Below are 23,343 nucleotides of genomic sequence, written 5' to 3'. Positions count from 1 at the left end.
GGACCCCTCTGCCAGCCCACGCAGCCTCCGGGGATTCCTAGCGAGCTCCTGCTTCTTCTTGCCACCAGGTCCTTGGCAGCAGAGGGGCCTGGGGCATGCCCTGGGGAGGGGGTGTCTCAGTTGCCTACCGTAAACATCCATGACTCCTGTTCCTGGCAGGGGTGTATCCTAGCCCTGAAGGGGATTGGATCTAAAAAAAAAATGGAAGCACTGATGTAGGGGGCCCTGAATCCCAACCCTCCTGCTGCCGCACCATGAGGCTCACCCCTGCGTGCTTCGGAAACAGTCTTCAGGGCCATTGGGACCCAGAGTGAACAATGCTTGGGATGAGCATTGTAGAACCAAAGCCCAGAGGATGGGAGGCGGCAGATCACATGCCAAGTCCGACTGACCTGGAGAGGTGCCCTGGCCCAGTTCCTCCTGCAGCTCTGGTGTTGCCTTTGTTTCCTGCTGCTTGGGAGGAGCCCCCCCACCCACCACAACCATGTTAGATGGCGCTGAAAGAAATGCTTTGTCCAGTGCCTACTCTGCGCTTCACGTCCATTCTCAGTCTTTACAGCTCTGTGAGGTGGGTACTTTTCCTGCTTTACCGATGAGAAAACTGGTCAAGGAGGAGAAGTAACTTATCTAAGGCTCCCGCCTGGTGAGTGTGGAATTGAGAGAGGACACCCCCACCCACACACCCATCTGACTCCAAAGTCAGGATGGACTGGCTGGCCTTTTCGCACAGCATGCTGCCTCTGGCAGCCCAGGAGGCCAGGCTGAACACAACTGGGGCTCTAGCTCTCGGGCTTGGTCCCACCTGCCTCGCTGGCAGTGGGGCCGCTGAGCACTGCAAGCGCAACGGGCCGGTTTCTGCCAGCAAGCAGGCAGGTGGAGCTCTTGCTCCGCGTCCTGGCTCCTCTGCGGTCTGTGCAGCCGTTTGGTTTGCATTTCCTGAAACCGGATCTCTGTGTCAGAGCCGCCCCTGGGCCGGGCGGGCGCCTCAGCCATGGCCCTGCGCAAGGAGCTGCTTAAATCCATCTGGTACGCTTTCACCGCGCTGGACGTGGAGAAGAGCGGCAAGGTCTCCAAGTCCCAGCTCAAGGTGAGGGGCACCCGGGACCCAGGGGGGGCTGGCAGACACCTCATCAGTCCCTGCTGCCTGGGAGCCAGGCGTGAACACTGCTGCTCCTGGGGCACCCAGCCATCCAGAGGCCCAGGCCTAGGGTGGGGGCCGTACTGGGTAACGGGGCAACGTGGGCCGGTGGAGGCTGCTGCCCACTGTCCAGAGACCAGGGAGGCACACGCAGAGCCGTTGCCCTGAGCTCTGCCCCTCAGCTGTCGGCAGGGTGGCGGTGGCATCATGTGGTTCTGAGGGCGATGGGCCAGCACCATCCGTCTCCATGTGATGAGCACACAGCTCCCCAGAGTCAAGCTTGGGCAGGCACCCTGCTCCCTCCTGCCGCTTCCTCCTGACTTTGAAGACAGACAGTTACCTAGTACTTGTCAGTCACTTCCTCCCAGAGCTGACAGAGGCTTAACGAGCCTCTCTCGGCCCAAACCAGGCTGGCTTGGTCACCCTGCAGAGCAGCTCCTCTGAACACCGCCTCTCAGGTGGGACAGAGCGGGGAAGGGGCAAGGACGGAGACCCCATTAGACTGTTGCCAAGCTTCCCCTTCCCTTCCCCCCACATCAGGTCGGGAAATTGTTGCCTCTGGCCTTGAGACCTCAGAGAGGGAGGGAGTAGAATCAGCCCAGGGAGAGCCGCATCAATGATTGCCCTCAAGTTCATTGCTTGGCCATAGACAATTCCTGGCAGGCCAGAAATTTTCTCTCCTTCCTTTCTCCGGCCCTGGGTTAGTGCTGCCTTCTCCATCCCGATTAGTGGGGAAGAATCAAGGCCCTTGGCCATTGGAACCAGGGAACACTGGGAGACAGGGTAGGTCTCAGCTCTCTGGGACCTGCCGTAGGGGTTCATTCGTTTACTCCACAAATATTTATGGAACACCAGCTATGTACCTAGCATGAAGCTAAGGCCCTAGATTCCTGGTGTCTCCCCTGTGCATCCCCAAAGGAGGGGTTCAGTCTCAAGGACACCTCCATTCTTAATGACCAGAGTAGGAGGTGCTTGGAAACCTGAGAGACATGAATGGAACAGGATAGGTGTAATCCTCCACCCCCACTCCAACCCCATACTTTGCTGAACTTGGAGGCAATGAAATTGAATGTCCCAAACTGGTCCTATCCCATAATCGATCCCTTAGCCAGACTTGTGAGCTATGGTTCTTGACTACCCCAGGAAGGGGAGAATCCACTACCACCTTTGATCATCTGGGAGAATGTCCCACCAGGCAGAATCTTCCTTATATTCTTCTTAAATCCTCTTACTGCAGATCATGTCATCTAGTGGGGTCTTCAGTCATCCAAAATCCGTCGCTGCAGAAGCTCCGTGCTCTACATCCCCCTCCCACGCTGCTCCTTTCCTATCTTACAGGAACAATCCGAACCCCCATAGTTTGTTGTCTTCAAGGAACTAGTTTCTACCTCTTCATTACCTGTGGCTCCTGTGACCTCGCCAGGCTAGGTATGCCCCTCACATATGGAGGATACATCCTTCAGGGGGTTCCCCCTTTCCTGGTGCCATCAGCCAGTAAAGCTTTCTAGCCTGAGCCTCTGACTGGGCAGATGCCTGCTTCCCACCCCCACAGGATGAGTATTTGCAGGGAAAATTCCGTGGAGAGCTCGCATAGTTGAACTGTTTGCTGTCTGTAGCACATCACAGCTCAGATTGAGCCCACTGCCAGCAGTGTCTTTGGTCACACGGATCATTGATAGATTCCTCCCCACTCTCGACAGAACACTGGTTCACTGGGAATCTGAGGTAGCACTGAGAATGTCAGATGGGTCCTGGGTGGGGCAGAAATGGTGGGACCCATGTCATTGGAGGGAAGTGTACTGAAGGCAATTCAAGCCCAAGCCCATAAGTGGTAGACGCTGGAATGGGAGGAAGTAATGATAATGTGGGGGGTGGGGGTGCCGGAAAGGCAAAGGAGCAATAGAGAAGTGGTCAGAAGGCAGAGGAAGAGACAGATGAAAGCGATATACCAGCAGGGCCCACCTTCTCCCCCGAAAGGACTTGGGGAGAAGGGAAAAGATGGGGTGAGCCTGTCTTTGGCTGGGACCAGGCCGGAGACCTGTGCCAGCCGTGGCAAGCTATGTCTGTGACAGTCACCACGTATCCCCGGATGTGTCCATAGAAGGGCTGCCACTGGCTGTCCTGGGCGAAGCCACGATGAGGCCACAGGGAGGAGGAAGAACAGCCAGCCCTCTGAGTAGCAGCCCAAGGAGTCAGGATTGTTTTCTCTGGAGAAAAGAAGACTTGGGGGAGAGATCAGATGAGTTCTCCTTTGGACTCTTGTAGAAAGTACAATGGCCTTTGTCCAGTTGGGTTGAGAACACCAAAAATAGACCAGTAGCAATGAAATTTCTGCCCAGGATGTATTTAGGTTGAACACAAAATTTCTTAGGAGTTGAGGACTGAGTTTTTGCAGGGTCCCCAGAATCTCCTTCTCTGAAGAACTTGAGTGATTTGTCCTGACAGAGCTGCAGGAAAGGCAGCTTCGGGAATGCTGGGTTTCCTAATGGACACACCCTCTTCCCTCGGGGAACGGCTTGGGTTTTAGGTCTCGAGGGGGCTCAGCTGAGAATTTGGTCTCCTCTCTCCGCTACGGTGAGGCCTGGGGTGAGGGGCCATGACGGGATGTGGGCAGAGCAGTGGGTCTGGCTGCATGAGGATTTCAGGAGGCAGTAGGCCTCCTACTTCCCCCTGACTGACAGGAGCAGGGGAAGGCAGGGAGGGCAAACTGGGAGCGTCCCTTCTGGCTCTGTCAGGTCCCCCGGCTCCTGAGCCTCCAGTAGGCACTCGCAGTCCTAGGGCCCAGGGAGGGTGGCTTGCCCCCTGAGAAGCTCTGAGAGCTTCAGGCCCCACCTCCTCTGGAGAGGGACAACGAGGACCTTGCTGGTGGAGGGGAAGTTAAGAACAACTACAGCCCAAGAGCCTGCTGGCTGGAGTCACCAGCTTTGTCCGGGTCCCTACCTGCGGCTGGTCTCCTGGGGGCGGCGGGGGGGGGCGGGGGGGGCGGGTTGGGGCAGGATGTGCAGAGCGCTGGAGTCAAAGCCACAGAGGTTTAGGCCTCCTGCTCCCCAGCTGGGTGACCTTGGCAAGTCACCACCCATCTCTGCACTTCTAGTTTCTCCTCTATAAAGCCTGAGGGTGGAACTGGGGGTCACTAAGCTGTCCAGTTAACCTACAAACATAAACGTGAACGAAGTACATCAAGTAGGTGAAATTGAGCCTCGGTACAGGACCCCCTTTCCCTTTTCTGAGCCTGTCTCCTTTGATGGCCATACCCATCCCCTCCTGCCCCTTCTTGTTCTCAGCAGAGATCCCCACCTTTTAAACATGGTGTTCCTCCCTCGTGATAGTAGTTAAGCTGTAGTTACCTGCTGGTTGAGAAAAATACATTCAGTAACTCTTAAAAGGATCTGTATATTTTTAAAGACTCACTTGGCCCTTAGATACAGTTAAAGACTACACAGGCCACGTAGCAGAGAGAGAACGACGTTATTCATTCTCTCTGCAGTCACTGCCTGGTGCTTTTATGGATTCTCAGACCCTTGTATCTGCATCTTCTCCTTAAGGCTAAAAACTACAGAACGGTGGGCCTGGCACCAGCCCCTATCCCTGCACTTGAGCTTTTAGGGAAATCCAGGCCCGCAGATGAATACCACTCCCCCACATGCCTCCAGAGGAAACAGTGAATAAGTGGAGCCTCTTAAAGGTCAAAGGCTGCTAGCCCAGAGGTCAGGGGCTCCCCGGGTGCTTGGGGAGCCTGTGGGAGCTCTCGCTGAGGGAGGCCCAGTGGCAGCTTGTGAAAACTAGACACCTGGACCCCACCCCTGGAAACTCTGAGTCAGTGGAGCTGGGCGGGCCCCAGCATATTTCAGTTTCACCAGCTCCCCAGGTGATTCTGATGCTCAGCCAGAGCCAACGTAGCATAGAGCTTGGGAGTCTTGTGTGGCTAGACGTTTAGCCTCTCCGAGCCTTGATTTCTCCATCTGTTAACCGAGGATAATGAGAGTCCTTGCCTCGGGGCTGAGGATTGATTAGAATCAGCAGGTGAGCTCCTGCACACGGGCCTCCACCCCTACCATTTCCTTTCCAGTGGGACCCTCCTCTGGTCACACCCACTCCCCACCCGGCCCCCACCCAAACCCAAGCACCGGAAGCCTGGCTGGCTGAGGTCTGCTAAGCTTTCTGGGGAGAAACCCTGAGCCCTGAGTGTCTAGAGCCTTTAATTCCTCCTTGTCCTGACACCTGACGGCTCACCGGGGTCGGAGCCTCTACCCTGGGCGCCCCAGATTCCGTGGCAAAAGGTACAGGTGAGGAAGGTAGGTCTTAGAGGACAGTGTAGGCAAATGAACCAAGGAGAGAAATAGCTCAAATGACTGCTGTGTGGCAGGTTCTATCCCAGGGTAGGAAGCGGTTTGTACATTGTTTGGTTGAACCCCCTTTTTTAGAGAGATGAAAACAGGCCCTGTGAGGTTCATTGGCTCAGAGAGGTTCAATCCATGTCTGTCTGACTTTTGTATTTTTCCTGCTTCTGTCCATGAAGCATTTAAGTTCATTCAACAGATTTATTAAGTGTCTCTTCTCCAGGCCCAGGGGTACAGCAGGGAATAAGAGACAAAAATCCTCACCCCTGTGGGGCTGACATTGCAGTCAGAGAACACAAATGATCAATGAAATAAGTAAAAATATATCATGTGATGGAAGATGATACATGACATGGAGGAAAATAAAGCAGAAATGGGAGTTAGAGAGGATGGGGTTATAGAGGTACACGAGGTGAGCAGAGAAGCCCTCCCTGAAAAGGGCCTCTAAGTAAAGACTGGAAGGACGGGAGGGTGTGAGCCATGCCATAACCTGGGAGAAGAATGTTCCAGGCCGAAGGCATAGCAAGTGCAAAGGCCCTGAGGCTAGAGTGTGCCTGGCCTGTCTGAGGAATGTCAAGGGAGCCCGAGTGGCTGGAGAGAAGCGAGGGAGAGGGACGAGGTCAGAGAAGGTGCCGCAGGCCGCTCACATGGCCTGAGGCCTCGGATTTTACTCAGAGAACAGCGAGAAACCACTGGAGCACAGAAGTTAGACTTGACGAGTCAGTCAAAAGCTTTCAGCCTGTGGGGGACATTGTCCCGAGCCTGGAGTGAGAGTCCTTGTGGCGCTCAAGGAATGTAGCGCATGCAGCAGTGCTCACACAGACGGAACAGCCAAATAATTCTGACAGCAACTTAATAACAGCGTACATTAATAACAGAGGTTAATGACACCCTTTGTTTTTAATCTATAGTTTCACATTTTTTATCATAAAAACAATATATGCTCCTGGTTTTTTTAAAAAATAATCAGAGTGCAGAAGAATATAATTTTTAAAAAGATGAAATTTGTTATAAAAGTCAAATATGTTACTGGTTAATAAACTTCAAAGACAAGTGTAATGTTAAAGATGACAGTCCCTCCCCTCCCTAGGGAGGGGAGGTGAAGTGATAGCTGACAGTTTGCTGAGTCTCCTAGATCTTTTCTACATACAAATAAACGTATTAAGGTGAACAATGTGAAATTGCTGACGTTTGGTTGTTTTGATGTGCTGAAATAGCGGTTTGACATAGTTCCACCTTAATCTTTGCACACCTGTGTTTACATACATTTCACGCTACAGCTTGCTTTTTTCACCTGCCAGTAATATTATGCATATCTTTCCATATCTGTTTATAAAAATATAATCATAAAATAGCTCACAACTTTTGGTAAGCGATGCGCTGGGCAGCAGGGTCTATGCTAAGCTCTTCATTCTAAAAATCCCTGTGGAGCAGGCCCCCTTCTTGTCTTTACAAAGGAGACTAAAGTCTGGGAGCCTCAGGCTGTCTCCAACTCTTCATATTACAAACAATGCTTCAGTGAACATTCTTGGACATTTGCTCTGTTCCCGTGAGCATCTGTAGGTGTCTAGAAATGCTGGGCTCATGCCCAGTTTTAAGTTTGATAGATTCTTGCCATCCAGAGAGAGACTATCAATTCACACCTCACCAGTAAGGCATTTGAGTCCCCGTTGCTCCACAGCCTCCTCAGAGCTTCATATTACCAGTCTTTTGCATCTATGTTAATTTGTTAGGTAAAAAAAATCACATTTTCTATACAGGAAGGGAACTAACCTTTGCTCTGTGCAGACCTAAGTCTGGCACCACATGTGTCATCTCACTCCATCCTCACACCCCCTCTGTTATCCTCTGTTTTACTGACAACAAAACAGATTCAGAAGATGAAGTTTATCCAAGGCTTCACAACTGAAAAGTAAAGGTCCCTGCTCTTCCAGGTGCCCCCATCCACCCCCCCTGAAGTGTAGGCTTTTGGCTGGACTATGCAGGAAGCTTCCTCAAAGAGGTACTTTAAGAGGCTTGAAGGAAGATAAGGACTTGGGTAGTTTGAAAAGAGGCCAGAAGGCAACAGGTGCAAATATGTAAAACTCTTGGAACAACACCTGTCACTGCAGAAGTGGCTGTTTCTCTAGTGTTAGTCGCCCTGGATTATAAGTGCTAAGCACTGAGCCAGGGGATTGGGACCCTATGATCACAGATGTATTAGTCAATTCTCTTCTGGAGTAAGTGATAGAAACCAAACTCAAAATAACTTAAGGGAGATGTTTTTTATTGGCTCCCATAACCAAAACTCCAAGCATAGCATTGGCTTACGGGCATGGCTGGATCCATGTTTTCTGGATCTTCATCCCTTGACTCTGCTTTTTCCATTGATGGCTTTATTCTTTTTTTTTTAAAGATTTTATTGGGGAAGGGGAACAGGACTTTATTGGGGAACAGTGTGTACTTCCAGAACTTTTTTCCAAGTCAAGTTGTTGTCCTTTCAATCTTAGTTGTGGAGGGTGCCGTTCAGCTTCAAGTTGTTGTCCTTTCAGTCTTAGTTGTGGAGGGCGCAGCTCAGCTCCAGGTCCAGTTGCCATTGCTAGTTGCAGGGGGCACAGCCCACCATCCCTTATGGGAGTCGAACCGGCAACCTTGTGTTTGAGAGGACGCACTCCAACCAACTGAGCCATCCCGGAGCTCAGTGGCAGCTCAGCTCAAGGTGCCGTGTTCAATCTTAGTTGCAGGGGGCGCTGCCCACCATCCCTTGTGGGACTCGAGGAATTGAACTGGCAACCTTGTGGTTGAGAGCTCATGCTCCAGCCAACTGAGACATGTGGGAGGCAGCTCAGCTCAAGGTGCTGTGTTCAACCTTAGTTGCCGGGGGCGGAGCCCACCATCCCTTGCAGGATTCTAGTAGTTGAACCGGCAACCTTGTGGTTGAGAGCCCACTGGCTCATGTGGGAATCGAACCGGCAGCCTTCGGAGTTTGGAGCATGGTGCTCTAACCGCCTGAGCCACCGGGCCGGCCCCGATGGCTTTATTCTTAAGCAGGCACTTCCCACATAGGGACAAAGATGTCAGATGCATCTATCTTCTAACAACTTAATAATCCCATGGAAAGAGTATATATACCTCTTTTTCACTAGAGGAGGTAAAATTCCTAGGGCTGATTCTCATTGGCCCAGATTTGGTCATATGCCCACCCTTGAACCAATCACTGTGTTTCTGATGTGCCCACCCTTGCATACAGGTGGGGCAGGGCTGAAAATGGTCAATACCACAGATATTGAGAATGGAGGAGAGGTACTTCCTAAAGGAAAATCAAGTCTCCATCACCAAAATAAGGGAGGGGGGCAGAGTTCATCAGGAAGGAACTTCAGATGTCCTCTATAACAAGAGAAGGCAAAGGCAAAGATGGCATATGAGATGATTTGAAGAGTGTGCAAAAGAGGGTTGGGGTGGGGATCAGGGTTGGCTGCCCAGAGGCAAGTTAGGGAAAATAAAAACCCTGATGCTCTTGATGAACCCCCAACATCTCCCTTTGCCCAGTTGAACCCGAGGCTCAGGAGAACACTGGGGAGAAGTCTCAGTCCTTTCTCCCCCTCCTCTCACAAAAGAGAATGAAGAAATAAAGATCTGACGCACATGCCATCTCTGAGATGGTGCCAGCTCCTGCCTCGGACGAACTGGTTCCAAGGTTAACTGCTGGTGATGGAATCAGCCCTCATGTGCAGCATTTGCTGGCTGCCTTTGGTGAGCTGAAGAGGACATGGGCTCTGGGACATGAAGATGGACTGAGACCTTGTGTCCGGAGTTCAGAGTCTAGTTGGGAAAGAGGCTCAGGGTCAGTATTCTAATAGAGAGGCAGCTTTCAGCGCTGGCACACCTAGTCCCAACCTCAGCTATGCCATTTAGTCTTCACCTCTCTGAGTCTCAGTATCGTCCTCTGAGAAACAGGGATACTAATGTCTGTGTATCATGGTTGTGGGGATTAAACACGGGGTATAGAATGCACCTCAGACAGTGGCTGGCACACAGTAGTTGTGCAATAGCGACTAATCATTCATGCTTTCTGTGATGTGTGCTGTAACAGAATCACCCCAAGGCAATTTTATTTTTTTCCTGATTTCCTTGTTCAGACTTCGACCTCTTTGTTCTAATATTATGAGTTTGTTAACTAACTCGTGTTCCCCCCTCCACACCGTCATGGCCGCCTTTCCTTCTAAGCCTTGCCTTCCACATCCCATGAACCATTTTTCATGACCTTTCCTTGGAGCCCTCTCCAGCTCCCTCCCACCTTTAAAGGGCAGTGACTGGAACTGCACTCGGCCTTCCCAGAGCAGATACCCCTGGGTGGCGGGCACTCTGCAGCCTGAACACTGAGTCTTTGGTGGAAACAATGGTAAATGTGGGGCTTCCGCCCTGGGACGACAGGCCGTCTCCCTGTAGACAGCCCAGCATCGTAGCAAGTACTTGGGCTTTGGGACCTGTGGAGTTGTGTTTGAATCCCAGGCTCTTGCTCACTCTGGGTCCTTGGGCAAGTTCCTGATCCCTTAAGCCTCAATGTCCTTGTCTGCAGAAAGAGGACACCTAATGAAGTGTCTGAGAGCATGGCTGCCTGCGTTTGAATCCCAGTTCTGCCAGTTCTCTGACCTTGGAGAGTTACTTAATGTCTTAGGGCCTTGGGGATTTTTTTCATCTCTAAAATGGGGATATTATCAGTTGTTATGGGGGTTCAATGAATTATATATAAAGTGCTTAGCTCAGTTCTTGGTGCATAGCGAGTATGTAAGTTTCAGTTTTGGGGGCTTTTTTATTGAGGTATAATTGACATATAACACATTAGTTTCAGGTGTACAACGTCATGATTCACTATTTATATATACAGTAGACCCCTGAACAACATGGGCTTGAACTGTGCGGCTCCACTTACCCACCAATTTTTTTCAATAAATATACAGTCAGCCCTCCCTATCTGCAGGTTTTACATCCACAGATTCAACCAACCTCAGATCCAAACAGTATTTTCAAACCATGGCTGGGGATCCACAGATGTAGAGGGCTGACTGCATGCATTTTTCTACGCCACTTCATATAAGGGACTTGAACATCTGCAGATTTGGGTATCTGAGGGGGTCCCGGAACCAATCCCCCACAGATACTGAAGGACTACTAAGTTTTGGGGGAGTCAAACATTATACATGGGTTTTCGACTGCATGGGGGTCAGCGTCCCAAACCCCCTCATTGTTCAAGAGTCAACTAACTGTATTGCAAAATGATCACAGTAAGTCTAGTTAAAATCTGTCACCATACACAGGTACAAAAAAAATTTGTTTCTTATGATGAGAACTTTTAAGATCTGTTCTCTTAGCAACTTTCAAATATTCAATACAGTATTATTAACTACAGTCACCATGTTGTACATTATATCCCCATGACTTATTTTATAACTGGAGTGTGTACCTTTTGACTCCCTTCATCCATTTCCCCCTCCCCCACCCCTGCCTCTGGCAACCACCAATCTGTTCTCTGAATCTATGAGGGTTTTTCGGTTTGGTTTAGTCTTTTAACTTTTTTTTTTTTTTTTAAAGATTTTATTGGGGAAGGGGAACAGGACTTTATTGGGGAACAGTGTGTACTTCCAGGCCTTTTTTTTTTTTCCAAGTCAAGTTGTTGTCCTTTCAACCTTAGTGGTGGAGGGTGCCGTTCAGCTTCAAGTTGTCCTTTCAGTCTTAGTTGTGGAGGGTGCATCTCAGCTCCAGGTCCAGTTGCCGTTGCTAGTTGCAGGGGGCGCAGCCCACCATCCCTTGCGGGAGTCGAACCGGCAACCTTGTGGTTGAGAGGACGCGCTCCAACCAACTGAGCCATCCGGGAGCTCAGCGGCAGCTCAGCTCAAGGTGCCGTGTTCAATCTTAGTTGCAGGGGGCGGAGCCCACCATCCCTTGTGGGACTCGAGGAGTTGAACCAGCAACCTTGTGGTTGAGAGCCCACTGGGCCATGTGGGAATCGAACCGGCAGCCTTCGGAGTTAGGAGCATGTAGCTCTAACCGCCTGAGCCACCGGGCCAGCCCTAACTTTTTTTTTTTACTGGGGAACAGTGTGTTTCTCCAGGGCCCATCAGCTCCAAGTCGTTGTCCTTCAATCTAGTTGTGGAGGGCACAGCTCAACTCCAAGTCCAGTCGCTGTTTTCCATCTTTAGTTTCAGGGGGCGCAGCCCACCATCCCATGCGGGAATGGAACTAGCAACCTTGTTGAGAGCTCGCGCTCTAACCAACTGAGCCATCCGGACGCCCTGGTTTTGGTTTTTTAGATTCCACATACAAGCGAGATTATTTATCTTTGACTTATTTCACTTAGCGTAATGCCCTCAAGATCTATCCATGTTGCTGCAAATGGCATATCATTCTTTTTTATGGCTGAATAATATTCCACTGTGTGTATACATGTTTTCGTTCTAACTGAATGGAATAACGTGTGCAGAGGACTTAGCCAGCATGGGGCTGGAGACAGACAGGGACGTGGGGCAGTCTTTGGGCCCAGTTGCGGTTGGCGTGCGGGAAGGCTAACTGCCACTCTGTCTCAGGTGCTGTCCCATAACCTGTACACGGTCCTGCACATCCCCCATGACCCCGTGGCTCTGGAGGAACACTTCCGAGATGATGATGATGGCCCCGTGTCCAGCCAGGGATACATGCCCTACCTCAACAAGTACATCCTGGACAAGGTGGGGCAGCATGGGGAAGGCACCTCTAATCTCTCCCCACTTCCCAGCCCTGCCAGCACCCCAATACATGGCCTCTCCAACTCCTCCTCCCTAGAAATGCCCACATTTGTCCTCACTGTACATCCCTGCTCTTCCATCTCCATCCTTCACAGCCCAGATGCTTGCCCCTCGTGCCCCACTTAACTCTCCTTCCACCTCCCTCATCTGTGTCTTAGCCTCCACGCTTCTATCCCTGCCTAGCTCACCTCCAGCTTCCAGCTGTCACCTTTACAGAGGCTCTCCAGCTTCCCCCACGTGTTGTCCCCACTGCTCCTTCCAGCTATCACTGTCTTCTCAGGTTCTTCTTCCCTGTCCCACTCCCCCCTTCTTTCTTGACTGGGCTGAGGGACTAGAGTTTCTCTGTTGGCAGGGGACTTGGGCGGGTGTGGCTGTGTGTGCGGGGCAGGGGGCGGGGGGCAGGTTGCAGCTAGCTAGTTACCTAGTAATCAGCTCAGGGATGCCTCAAGTTAGAGCCCAGACTTGGCAGGATGGGGAACAGGGGAATAGACCCCAAGAAACCAGCTAGTGCCTAGTTTGGGGGTAGAACAGAGATGGGGCAGCCTTCTTGGCTGATGTGCTGGCCTGGTGGCAGGTGGAGGAGGGGGCTTTTGTTAAGGAGCACTTTGATGAGCTGTGCTGGACCCTGACGGCCAAGAAGAACTACCGGGTGGATAGCAACGGAAACAACATGCTCTCCAATCAGGATGCCTTCCGCCTCTGGTGCCTCTTCAACTTCCTGTCTGAGGACAAGTACCCTCTGATCATGGTTCCCGATGAGGTGAGGGTGATGGCAGCCCCAGGGACTGACTCACTTGGGACCAAATTGCCCTTGTACTTTCCCACATGCCCTTTCTTCTTTGTCTTCCCTGTCCACACCCAGCTGTTTCCAGATACCTAAATAGCCCATATCAGAGCAATTGTGCCTTCTCCCAGGAGAACCAAAACTACACTTCCTTCAGGGCTCTGCTGGCCCTCACAGTAGGAAAATTGTCTGCAATTTCTGTTTGCACAGAGGTGTAAATGCCTGGTACATTACTGAGCATTTAAAAACAAAACCTTTAAGATCAAATGGCAGAATTTTAGGCACTGTGACAATCTGAGAAGGGTGCTATGTGAAGGAAAGGGAGACCTTTCTGGGACGTCACTCCAGTTACTGTAGGTGGGCAACCAAGTCCAGGCCTGGTTCCAAATTGCCCGTTCCTGTCTTCTACAATATAGGGGAGAGCCAGGCAGACTCCGCTCAGGCCCCCCAAGTGGGCAGCCTGGGTAGAGAGGCCTGGAATCCCACCCCTCCCTCCTCAATCATTGGTGAAGCCCCGGACAGGGGCCCCCCTTTCCCAATCAACTGCACCGCCCCCCACTCTTCTCCACCTCTCTCCCCATCCCTTCAGCCGTCTCCTGACCCTTTAGCCTCTTTCTGTGAAGATGCCGGGGTAGTTTTAGGTCTTTAGAATAGGGTACGCGGGGGAGGGGTCCTCTGCGTTCACAAGAAGTACTGGCATGTCTAACCACTCCGATTTGAATCCTTGCTTCTGTTTGTGGGAAGGGCGAGGGGAGCCATCTGAGCCCTGAACTGTTGGACCCCACTCCCAGCTGAGACCCAGTAGCCCCCAGAGTGAAAGTCCTGGAGAGAGTTTCCCAAGAAGCTGCTGGGGCAAGAGAGGGACACATCCATCTCCACAGACACCTGGGTGGGCACCCTTGTCAGATCCCTGCCAGTCTGGGCAAGGTGGCCTCTCAGAAGGCCGCTTGCTGCTGTGATCAACATGCAGTGTGAACCAAATGCAGCAGGATGTACCCCAACCACTACTTCCTGTTCCTTTCTAACAAGTTTCCTGTCCCTGCCCTGCTTACCCCCACCCCCAATCCCCTTGCCCTCCCATAGGGGAGGACCCTCCAGGGTTGGGGCTGGAAAGAAGGACTCAAATGGGACTTAGGAGGGCTGAATCAAGTCCTGGTTGCCACCAACTTGCTGTGTGCTTTAGAGCAAGTTCCCCCTTTGAGCCTCAGTTGTTTTTTTCTCCCCCCTTCTTCCGCCTCCCCCCACCACCACCCCCACTCAGGTTCCAGCCATTGTTTCTCAGTCTAGTTGTGTAGGACACAGCTCCCTGGCCCATGCTGGTGTTATGAGCCTTGCGCTCCCCCCAGCTGAGGCAGTTGGTCTCCAGTCGTCGGTTGGCCGCTCACAACAGCTCACGGCAGCTCTCGCCGGCTGCCGGCCACTCACGCTGGCCACTGGTCATTCATGCTGGCCACTGGCCACTGATGGCAGTCCGCGGCAGCCCACAGCAGCAGGCGGCAGCCCACAGCAACCCGCAGCAGCCCGCAGCAGCATTCGGCAGTCCAGCTCCAGGGAGAGCTGTTGTTCACAATCTTAGCTGTAGAGGGCGCAGCTCACTGGTCCATGTGGGAATGGAACCCGCAACCTCAGCGTTAGGAGCAGGGCACTCCAAACGCCTGAGCCCCGGGGCCTCCCTGAGCCTCAGTTTTGCCATCTGCAAAGTGAGGGTATTAGATGAGAGGGCACTCGCACCCCCTGTGATATTTTCTATGATTTGCTGCCTCTGCCTGGCCCTCGGCCCTCAGCTCCCACCTTCACCCTGCCCTTAATTTAAGGCAGGAAGGAGTGGGACTCGAGGTTGGGAAAGGGGAGAGGATGCCTGAATTGGGGTTGGGGCTCCAGGATCCCCTCCTAAATCTCTACCCTGGCGTCCACCAGCATTTAGTCAGTCCTCTGCTCTGGCCCCCAACCCATCTCTAGTCCCCACTTCGCAGACTCTGGGAGCCCAGTAAGAGTGCCCCCTGGTGTTGGTGTCCGCAACACAGCCTGCTGTAGTCATCAGGCCTTCCATCTCCCCCTCCAGGTGGAGTACCTGCTGAAGAAGGTGCTCAGCAGCATGAGCCTGGAGGTGGGCTTGGGCGAGCTGGAGGAGCTGCTGGCCCAGGAGGCCCAGGCGGCCCAGACGAGCGGGGGACTCAGTGTTTGGCAGTTCCTGGAGCTCTTCAACTCTGGACGCTGTCTGCGTGGCGTGGGGCGGGACACCCTCAGCATGGCCATCCACGAGGTCTACCAGGAGCTCATCCAAGATGTCCTGAAGCAGGTCAGGCCAAGCTGGGAACTGGGGAGGACCTCAAGGAGGGGTGGGGGAGGGGCAGGGAAGCCTCTGACTTTGCTCTGGCTGGCAGGGCTACCTGTGGAAGCGAGGGCAACTGAGGAGGAACTGGGCAGAACGCTGGTTCCAGCTGCAGCCCAGCTGCCTCTGCTACTTTGGGAGTGAAGAGTGCAAGGAGAAGAGGGGTACTATCCCGCTGGATGCGCAATGCTGTGTGGAGGTGAGGGGGACAGGTGAAGGGGTGGAGCACGTCTCAGGGCTCAAAAGGTCTCCAGTGTGGTGTGAGGACAAAGGGGTCAGGGGGAGAGCGAATGGAGAAATGCCACAGAGACAAATTTCTGCTTAGATGAGTGTAACCCAAATATACCTCAAGGCCGTTTTTATCCATGTCGGGACTTTAAAAAAAACAAAACAGCAAATCAGATACTAAGGTCATTGGCAAGTAAGGTGGATTTTGCTAAAGATATCAGAGGAGATGGCCTATTTCTCATGCTACACAGCAAAACTTTCTCAATATTTTCTTTAAAGATCTTTCTCCGTTCCCCAAATTTCATTCCCTTTGGCAACTCTGTACCTGCCTATTCTTTCTCCACACCTCTCTCCTCACCTTCTTCCCTTCCCTTTTCCTTCCTTGGTTCTGTCCATTATTATTTTAGAGGCTTAAAACAGCAAATTTTAAAATTATAGTAAAAATATATGTCTAACATGAAATTTGCCGTTTTAACCATTTTAAGTGTACAATTCAGTAGCATAAAGAACAGTCACAATGTTGTGTAAACTCACCATTATCTATTTCCAAAACTTTTTCATCACCCCAAACAGAAACTATACACCCATTAAGCAACAACTCATCCCCTGCCCCTTTTATCTCCGTGCTTTTGGCTATTCTAGGTACCGCCTATAAGAGGAATCGTACAATATTTGTTCTTTTGGGTCTGGCTTTTTTCACTGAACATCATGTTTTCAAGGCCCACCCATGTTGTGGCATGAATCAGGACCTCATGTCTTTTTATGGCTGACTAATTGTCATTGTGTAGATATACACCACATTTTGTTTGTCCATTCATTCATTGATGGACATTGGGTTATTTCCATCTTTTTGCTATTGTGAATAATGCTGTTATGAATATCCATGTACGAATTTCTGGGTGGACATATGTTTTCATTTCTCTGGGTACCTATCTAGGAATAGAATTGCTGGACCATATGGTTACTCTGTTCAACTTTTTAAGGAACAGCCAAACTGTTTTCCGTGGTGGCTGCACCATCTTATGTTCTTACCAGCATGTCTGAGGGTTCCAATTTCTCCACATCCTCACCAACACTTGTCATTTTACACTTTAGAAAAATTACTACAGCCACCCCAGTTTCTGTCCATTTTTGTCAAATGTGGAAAGAGCACAGATCTAGGTAGAAATCCCAGCTCCACCACTAATAGGCAGTGCAAACTGGGCAAGTCCCTGGCCCTCTTAGAGCCTCAGTTTCTTTCTTTGTAAAGAGGTTTACAGGTAATACTGCCTGCCTGGCAAGGTTGCCTGGGAGGAGTGAATGAAATGATGCATATAGAACAGTAGTACAGACCCTAGAACACAAGAAACTCAACGTGGTAGTTAACTATTTTCCAGTAGAATGTAGCTTAGGGAAGGCAGGGATTTGGTCTGTTAGGCACACCTCAGTATCCCAAATGTCTAGAACAATGAATGGCACTCAGTGGACACTCCAAAATATCTGTGAAATGAATGAATGGAGAACGTTCTCAACAGGCATAGCCAGTGAAAATGAATGGTCTGGATAGTGAGGACCCTGTCACTGGAGGTGTTCAAGAATGATCTGCATAAATACTGAGTGGCAACTTAGATGCTAGGCCCGGTGGACAGATGCCAAGATGAAAATGGCCCCACCCCACCTTCAAAGAGCTAAGACTACAAGAACCGTGGCGACACAACTACCCCCATAACTAACCTCTATGCCGGGCCACGCAGGCTCCTGGCAGAATGGGAGGGGTGTCCAGGGAAGATGGTCAGCCAGGAGGGGTAGGGGCTAGAGCTGGAGCACCCCTGGGGCGGGCGGGACACGTGTGGCCCTGACTTTAGTGAAGCCAGCTTTGCCTGGGGCCACCTGCCCTCTCCAAGGTGCTGCCTGACCGAGAGGGGAAGCGCTGCATGTTCTGTGTGAAGACGGCCTCCCGTACCTACGAGATGAGCGCCTCAGACACGCGCCAGCGCCAGGAGTGGACCGCTGGTGAGTGCTCACTGGGTGGCCTGCTTCTGGCTGGGCCTCAGTCGCCTCATCTGTGAAAAGGGGGTGATGACACTTTGCCCAAGGGGACGCTGGAGACTGGCCTCGAGCGACTCCTAAGACCCCTTTCCTGCCCCAGGCTAGCCCCCTACTGACCCCCTCCCTCTCCCTCCGCAGCCATCCAGACGGCGATCCGGCTGCAGGCCGAGGGGAAGACGTCGCTGCACAAGGACCTGAAGCAGAAGCGGCGCGAGCAGCGGGAGCAGCGGGAGCGGCGCCGGACAGCCAAAGAGGAGGAGCTGCTGCGGCTGCAGCAGTTACAGGAGGAGAAGGAGCGGAAGCTGCAGGAGCTGGAGCTGCTGCAGGAGGCGCAGCGGCAGGCCGAGCGCCTGCTGCAGGAGGAGGAGGAGCGGCGCCGAAGCCAGCACCGAGAGCTGCAGCAAGCGCTGGAGGTCCAATTGCGCGAGGCGGAGCAGGTGGGGCCGGCCCCGGGAGCGCAGGCTAGGGCTGGGGGTGCGGCGAGGAGAGGCACCTGAGCTGAGGACCGAGGGGCGGGGCCTGGGGCGGAGCCTGTGCCGAGGGCGGAGCCGGTGGGCTGAAGGGTGTTGGTTTGAGACAGAGCCCTTGGGCTTGAAATATGGGTATGAGGCAGGGCCGGTGCCAGGGGCGAGGCCTGTAGGATAAATAAGGGTGCTGGGTGCAGGAACCTGACTGAGTTAGGGCGTGAGGGGAGAGTTGGTGTGGGGCGGGGCCTGAGCCAATGGATGGGTGGGGCTGGAGCTGAGTGCTAGGTGTACATTGGAGCGCGTTCCGAGACCTTGGCTGTGGGCGGGGCTTGTACTGAGGACCGGCTAAAGACCACGTGATTAGGGATGAGTTTGGATCAAGGATGGAATAGGTTGGACTAGACTTAAGTTCTGAGTTTACAATGAAACCAGTTTGGGGGATGCAGGATGGGAGGAAGGCAGGACGAATGTGGAGGAGGACTAGGTGTGTAGAAGCAATTAGATTTAGGACTTAAGAGATCTAGAAGTGGAGTCAGAGACTCTGGATTCTGGATTCGTTCCCAGCTCTGCCTCTTAAGAGCCCGTCACCTCGGGCAAGTTGCTTAGCCTCTCTCTGTGCCTCAATTACCTATCAGTGACATGTTGATGCTAATAGAACTTTGTAGAGGTATGATGAAGATCAAATGAGGAAACACTTAGTTGTTATAACAATTATAATTATGGTCATTCCCTTCCTAGCACTAGCCTTAATTATAACTCATATATAATAATTACTAAAACTGGTGCTAGGAAAGGGGTGACCTGAGCCCCTTTCTCCCATGTAGCATCTGTTCACTGATAATTATCTGTCCTAGTCAGGCTCTCAGAAAGGATCAGATCAGGAAACCCTGACATGAAGGAACTCCCCAGACTCTCACCTGGACATAGCTGGTTGGGCCAGCCTAGCAGAACCCTGGGGCAAGGACAGCATGCCTGCTGCCTCCCTCCCTTGTGCCCCCATTGACCTTGCTCTTCGTCCCTGCGCAGGCCCGGGCCTCCATGCAGGCTGAGATGGAACTGAAGAAAGAGGAGGCTGCTCGGCAGCGGCTGCGCATCCAGGAGCTAGAGGAGATGCAGCAGAGGCTTCAGGAGGCTCTGCAACTAGAGGTGAAAGCTCGGCAGGACGAGGAGGCCGTGCGCCTAGCCCAGACCAGGTAGGACTGAGGGACCCCTTCTGGTTTTCCTCCCTGACTCCCTCATCGTCCCACTTGCTGAGCACCTGCCAGGTGCCTTGGCTCTGGAGACAACACAGTGCACATCCGGCAGACTGCTGGAGGAGGAAGAGGAGAAGTTGAAGCAGCTACTGCAGCTGAAGGAGGAACAGGAACGCTACATCGAGCAGGCGCAGCAGGAGAAGCAGGAGCTGCAGCAGGAGATGGCGCTGCAGAGCCGCTCCCTGCAGCAGGCCCAGCAGCAGCTGGAGGAGGTGCGGCAGAACCGGCAGAGGGCCGATGAGGACGTGGAGGTGAGACCCGGGGTGGGACAGGATGGAGGCCGGCAGAGCGAGCATGGGAATACTCAGGTGCCAGGGCCTTTCCTCAAACCCTGGCTCTGTCTTGTCTGGCTGTGTGACCTCCAGCGAATTGCCTAACCTATCTGAGTTTCACTGGCCGAAGAAACATTAGCTGCTATTTTTATCATTATTATTAATCCGGGCAAAATTTTTCCTCCTACTCTTCCAAGCCTGTATTTTGCTATCCCTGTATTTTCCATCCACTCCTTGGAGCCCAAATCTCCATAGAAGCGGGTTTTGGGTTTGTTTTTTGTTTGTTTGTTTGTTTTTTGGCTTTTTGGTTGTTTTTTAATATTGCTTATTTTGTTTCGTTGGCTTACATGGTCATTGTAAAAAAATTCAAACACAGAAATATGTAGCAAAGAAAGGGGAAGTTCCTCTATAGTCCCCCCACCCCACTGCTAACAGCTGGGTGACATTGGAGCAGAGGTTTTTGCATTAGTTCCTGGAGAGGTGTGTGATACAATGGTTTAGAGGTCAACATGTGTCCCTGGGCAAGTCATTTAACCTCTTTGCACTTGTTATTAACTTCTCTTCTGAGGGTTAAATAAGACAATAAATATACTTAGCACATCTTAGCTGCTTAATAAATGGAAACTATAATTATGATGTTTTTAAATAATTTTTTTGTTTGTTTTTAAAGATTTTATTGGAGGACGGGGAACAGGACTTTATTGGGGAACAGTGTGTACTTCCAGGACTTTTTTCCAAGTCAAGTTGTTGTCCTTTCAGTCTTAGTTGTGAAGGGTGCAGCTCAGCTCCAGGTCCAGTTGTTGTTGCTAGTTGCAGGGGGCGCAGCCCACCATCCCTTGAGGGAGTCGAACTGGCAACCTTGTGGTTGAGAAGACGCGCTCCAACCAACTGAGCTATCTGGGAGCTCAGCGGCAGCTCAGCTCAAGGTGCCGTGTTCAATCTTAGTTGCAGGGGGCAGAGCCCACCATCCTTTGCAGGACTCGAGGAGTTGAACCGGTAACCTTGTGGTTGAGAGCCCACTGGCCCAGGTGGGAATCGAACCGGCAGCCTTTGGAGTTAGGAGCACAGAGCTCTAACTACCTGAGCCACCAGGCCGGCCCTATTATGATTATTTTTTACCCTTGGGGGAGTGCCTATGGGTCCCCTGAAATTGCACACCAACTCTGTGCATATACATAACTATTTGTGAACATACATGAGTTTTTCTGAAATGATCATAGCCTTTGTCAGATGCTAAGGGGTCTGTGAACCTGAAAAAGTAAAGACACCCTGTCTTGGAGAGTGTCTCTGACCCACTCCTACTGGCTCTGCCCTCCACAGGCTGCCCAGCGGAAGTTGCGCCAGGCCAGTACCAACGTGAAACACTGGAATGTCCAGATGAACCGGCTCATGCATCCAATTGAGCCTGGAGGTGAGAAGGGGTGACCCTGGAACTTTCCTGGAGTGAGGCGGGAGAAGGGAAGGCGAAAGGGATAGATCTGGGTCTCAAGAGCCAGCACAGGACTGAGAGTCAGGAGGGTCTCCTCTTTCCCAAGGGCGAGGTAAGACCCCCCGACCTTTCCCCTTTGCATGCACCTTTTCCCTAACTCATGCCTGCCTTTTCTCTGCCAGACAAGCGTCCCACCACCAGCAGCTCCTTCACAGGCTTCCAGCCCCCTCTACTTGCCCGCCGTGACTCCTCCCTAAAGCGCCTAACCCGTTGGGGATCCCAGGGCAACAGGACCCCCTCACCCAGCACCAGTGAGCAGGAGAAGTCCCTCAATGGTGGCGATGAGGCTCCCATTTCGGCTTCCACCCCTCCGGAAGATAAATTGGACCCAGAACCAGAAAATTAGCCTCTGCTAGCCTCTTTTCCCTGCATCTTCATCCCCATCAGGACCTGGCCACAGCTGGCCTGTGGGTGACACTGACCCCTGCAATAGAGGGAGCTGAGGTCCTGGTTGCAGGGGCCGAGCCCTCCAACCATGAAACAGTCCACAATGGAACCTAGTTTATTTTTTGCACCAGCCCCAGGCCACAGACTACTAGGCTGTCTGGGATGTTGATTCTTGAGAACTTGACCCTGTGCCTTAACCCCAAGGACCCTATACCCTGGGCTGGGAAAGAGTGAACAAGCAAGCCACGGGCCATCTGCCCCCAGACTGCCACCAAGTTGTGGAGGTACATCTCTAAATAAAAACTGCTCTTGGAGTGAATCATTGATCAGGTCTGCTGTCCGTCTCTCCTGCCATTTCTTCTCTTCCTTCCTCAAGTCCAGTTATCGGGCCTAGAAGGAATAAGGTGTATAGTGTAGTGGCTGGGAAAGTACACTCTGCCACTTACTAATTGGGTGACTTTGGTCAAGTTTCTGTACCTCTCTGAGCTTCAGTTCCCGTGTTAGTAAAATAGAGGTAATAATAGTACCTAACTTACTGGGTTGTTGTGAGGATTAAGTGCTTGGCACATAAGCAAGCACTGTTATTGTTATCACCCAAAAGTTTTTATTGAGCATCCATTCTATACCCTGCAATTTCCCAAATTATTTAATTCTCATGGCAGCCCTGAGAGGTAGGTATTATTATGCTCATTTTACATGTGGAGAAATTGAGGCTCAGGTAACTTGTCCAAAGGCTTCCAATCTTGCTTCTCTTCCCATATTATCTGATTCACTGACCTTGTTACCTAAGACGGAGATTTGGGAATCTGGGATGACTTGTTCCCTCCCTCTCATCCCCCTCATGCAAAACCCATCATCACATCCAGTAGAGTCTCTCTTTTTCACACTCTCGTATCTATCCCTCCTTCTCTATCCCCACGGTGAACTGCGGTGGCTAAGGCCTTTGTGTCTTCCACCTGCGTGCTTACCTTTGATTCCTTCTCCATCTTGCCCCATAGCTAATCATTCTCCAAGTCCAACTGATCGGATTTTTTTGGTCACTCTCAAACCTACCCCACTGGGTCCGTGTCTCATGGCCACTGTCTTACTATGGCTCCCGTCACCTCCCAACTGGATAAGAGCGTAACTGGGTCTGCTTGCTAACCCTTCTCCCCATGGCTGCCTGAATGGGCTTTCTGAAGTGCAGAGCTGTCCTTGACTCTCCCTCTTTCCAGTCTCTCCATGGTAACCTGGACAGTCAAGTTCACATTCCCATGTATTCCACAGGCATTCAAGGCCTGCGAAGATCTGGAAGACATCCCATGCCTTTGCTTTATAGCTCTACTAGCAGCTCCCTCCTTTTTCTTACCTCTGGGCCTGCTCATGGGCGTTCTTTCCACCTTCCTTCACCAGCTTGAGTTCCTTGAGGGCAGGGCTTGGATCTTAGTAAGCATGCAACAGATGTTTCTTGAATGAATTCGTGAATAAATACATTCTAAAATGAATGGCTGGGTGTCACACAGCTTAAAAGCAATAAAGTAAGATTCAAACTCAAGTGCATTCATTTATTCAACAAATTATTAAGCTCTTATGATATGCCAGGTATTGTGCTAGGTGCTGGCTATGTGGCACAGAACAAAACAGAGAGAGCCCCTGCCTTCCTAGAACTCATGTACTGCTATCTGATATGAAATTCATGTCTTTTGCAAGTACATCATACTCCACTGCAAGGAACTTCACTATAATCTATTTAAAGTGTCAGGGAACAAAGCTGCCAGTAAAACATGATGCATATTTCAGGAATGGGAAGTAGTGCTCAAACTCTTAAGTGTGGTAAGAATGCAGAAAAAAATAAAAAAAGTAAAGGAAGCATTAGCTAGGAGCT

At 51.5% G+C, this 23,343-nt stretch overlaps 1 protein-coding gene across 3 annotated transcripts; it reads left to right on the top strand.

Annotated features, from left to right (window-relative positions):
• The first annotated feature begins 526 nt into the window (after nt 1–526).
• On the top strand, nt 527–21,798 carry DEF6 (DEF6 guanine nucleotide exchange factor). 3 transcript variants are annotated; one of them, XM_019738825.3, is made up of 11 exons: nt 531–1,087; nt 12,042–12,182; nt 12,814–12,999; nt 15,086–15,322; nt 15,408–15,554; nt 17,467–17,575; nt 17,750–18,048; nt 19,105–19,271; nt 19,384–19,582; nt 20,924–21,014; nt 21,215–21,798. In XM_019738825.3, exons 1-11 carry the CDS (start codon nt 992–994, stop codon nt 21,436–21,438), a joined length of 1,896 nt encoding a protein of 631 aa, XP_019594384.2. In that variant the 5' UTR covers nt 531–991; the 3' UTR covers nt 21,439–21,798. The 3 variants fall into 3 exon arrangements, with proteins under 3 accessions (XP_074188941.2, XP_019594384.2, XP_088651938.1); XM_088795812.1 differs by lacking the exon at nt 531–1,087 and adding an exon at nt 2,341–2,566; XM_074332840.2 differs by lacking the exons at nt 12,042–12,182; nt 12,814–12,999 and having other exon boundaries at nt 527–1,087.
• Nucleotides 21,799–23,343: the final 1,545 nt, after the last annotated feature.

Source organism: Rhinolophus sinicus, chromosome 2 (genome assembly GCF_057876585.1).
Source record: "Rhinolophus sinicus isolate RSI-liver-muscle chromosome 2, RSI-T2T, whole genome shotgun sequence".
NCBI classification, from domain to species: Eukaryota; Metazoa; Chordata; class Mammalia; order Chiroptera; family Rhinolophidae; genus Rhinolophus; species Rhinolophus sinicus.
The sequence above is the reverse complement of the archived record's forward strand: the minus strand, read 5'-3'. Positions and strand labels throughout refer to the sequence as shown.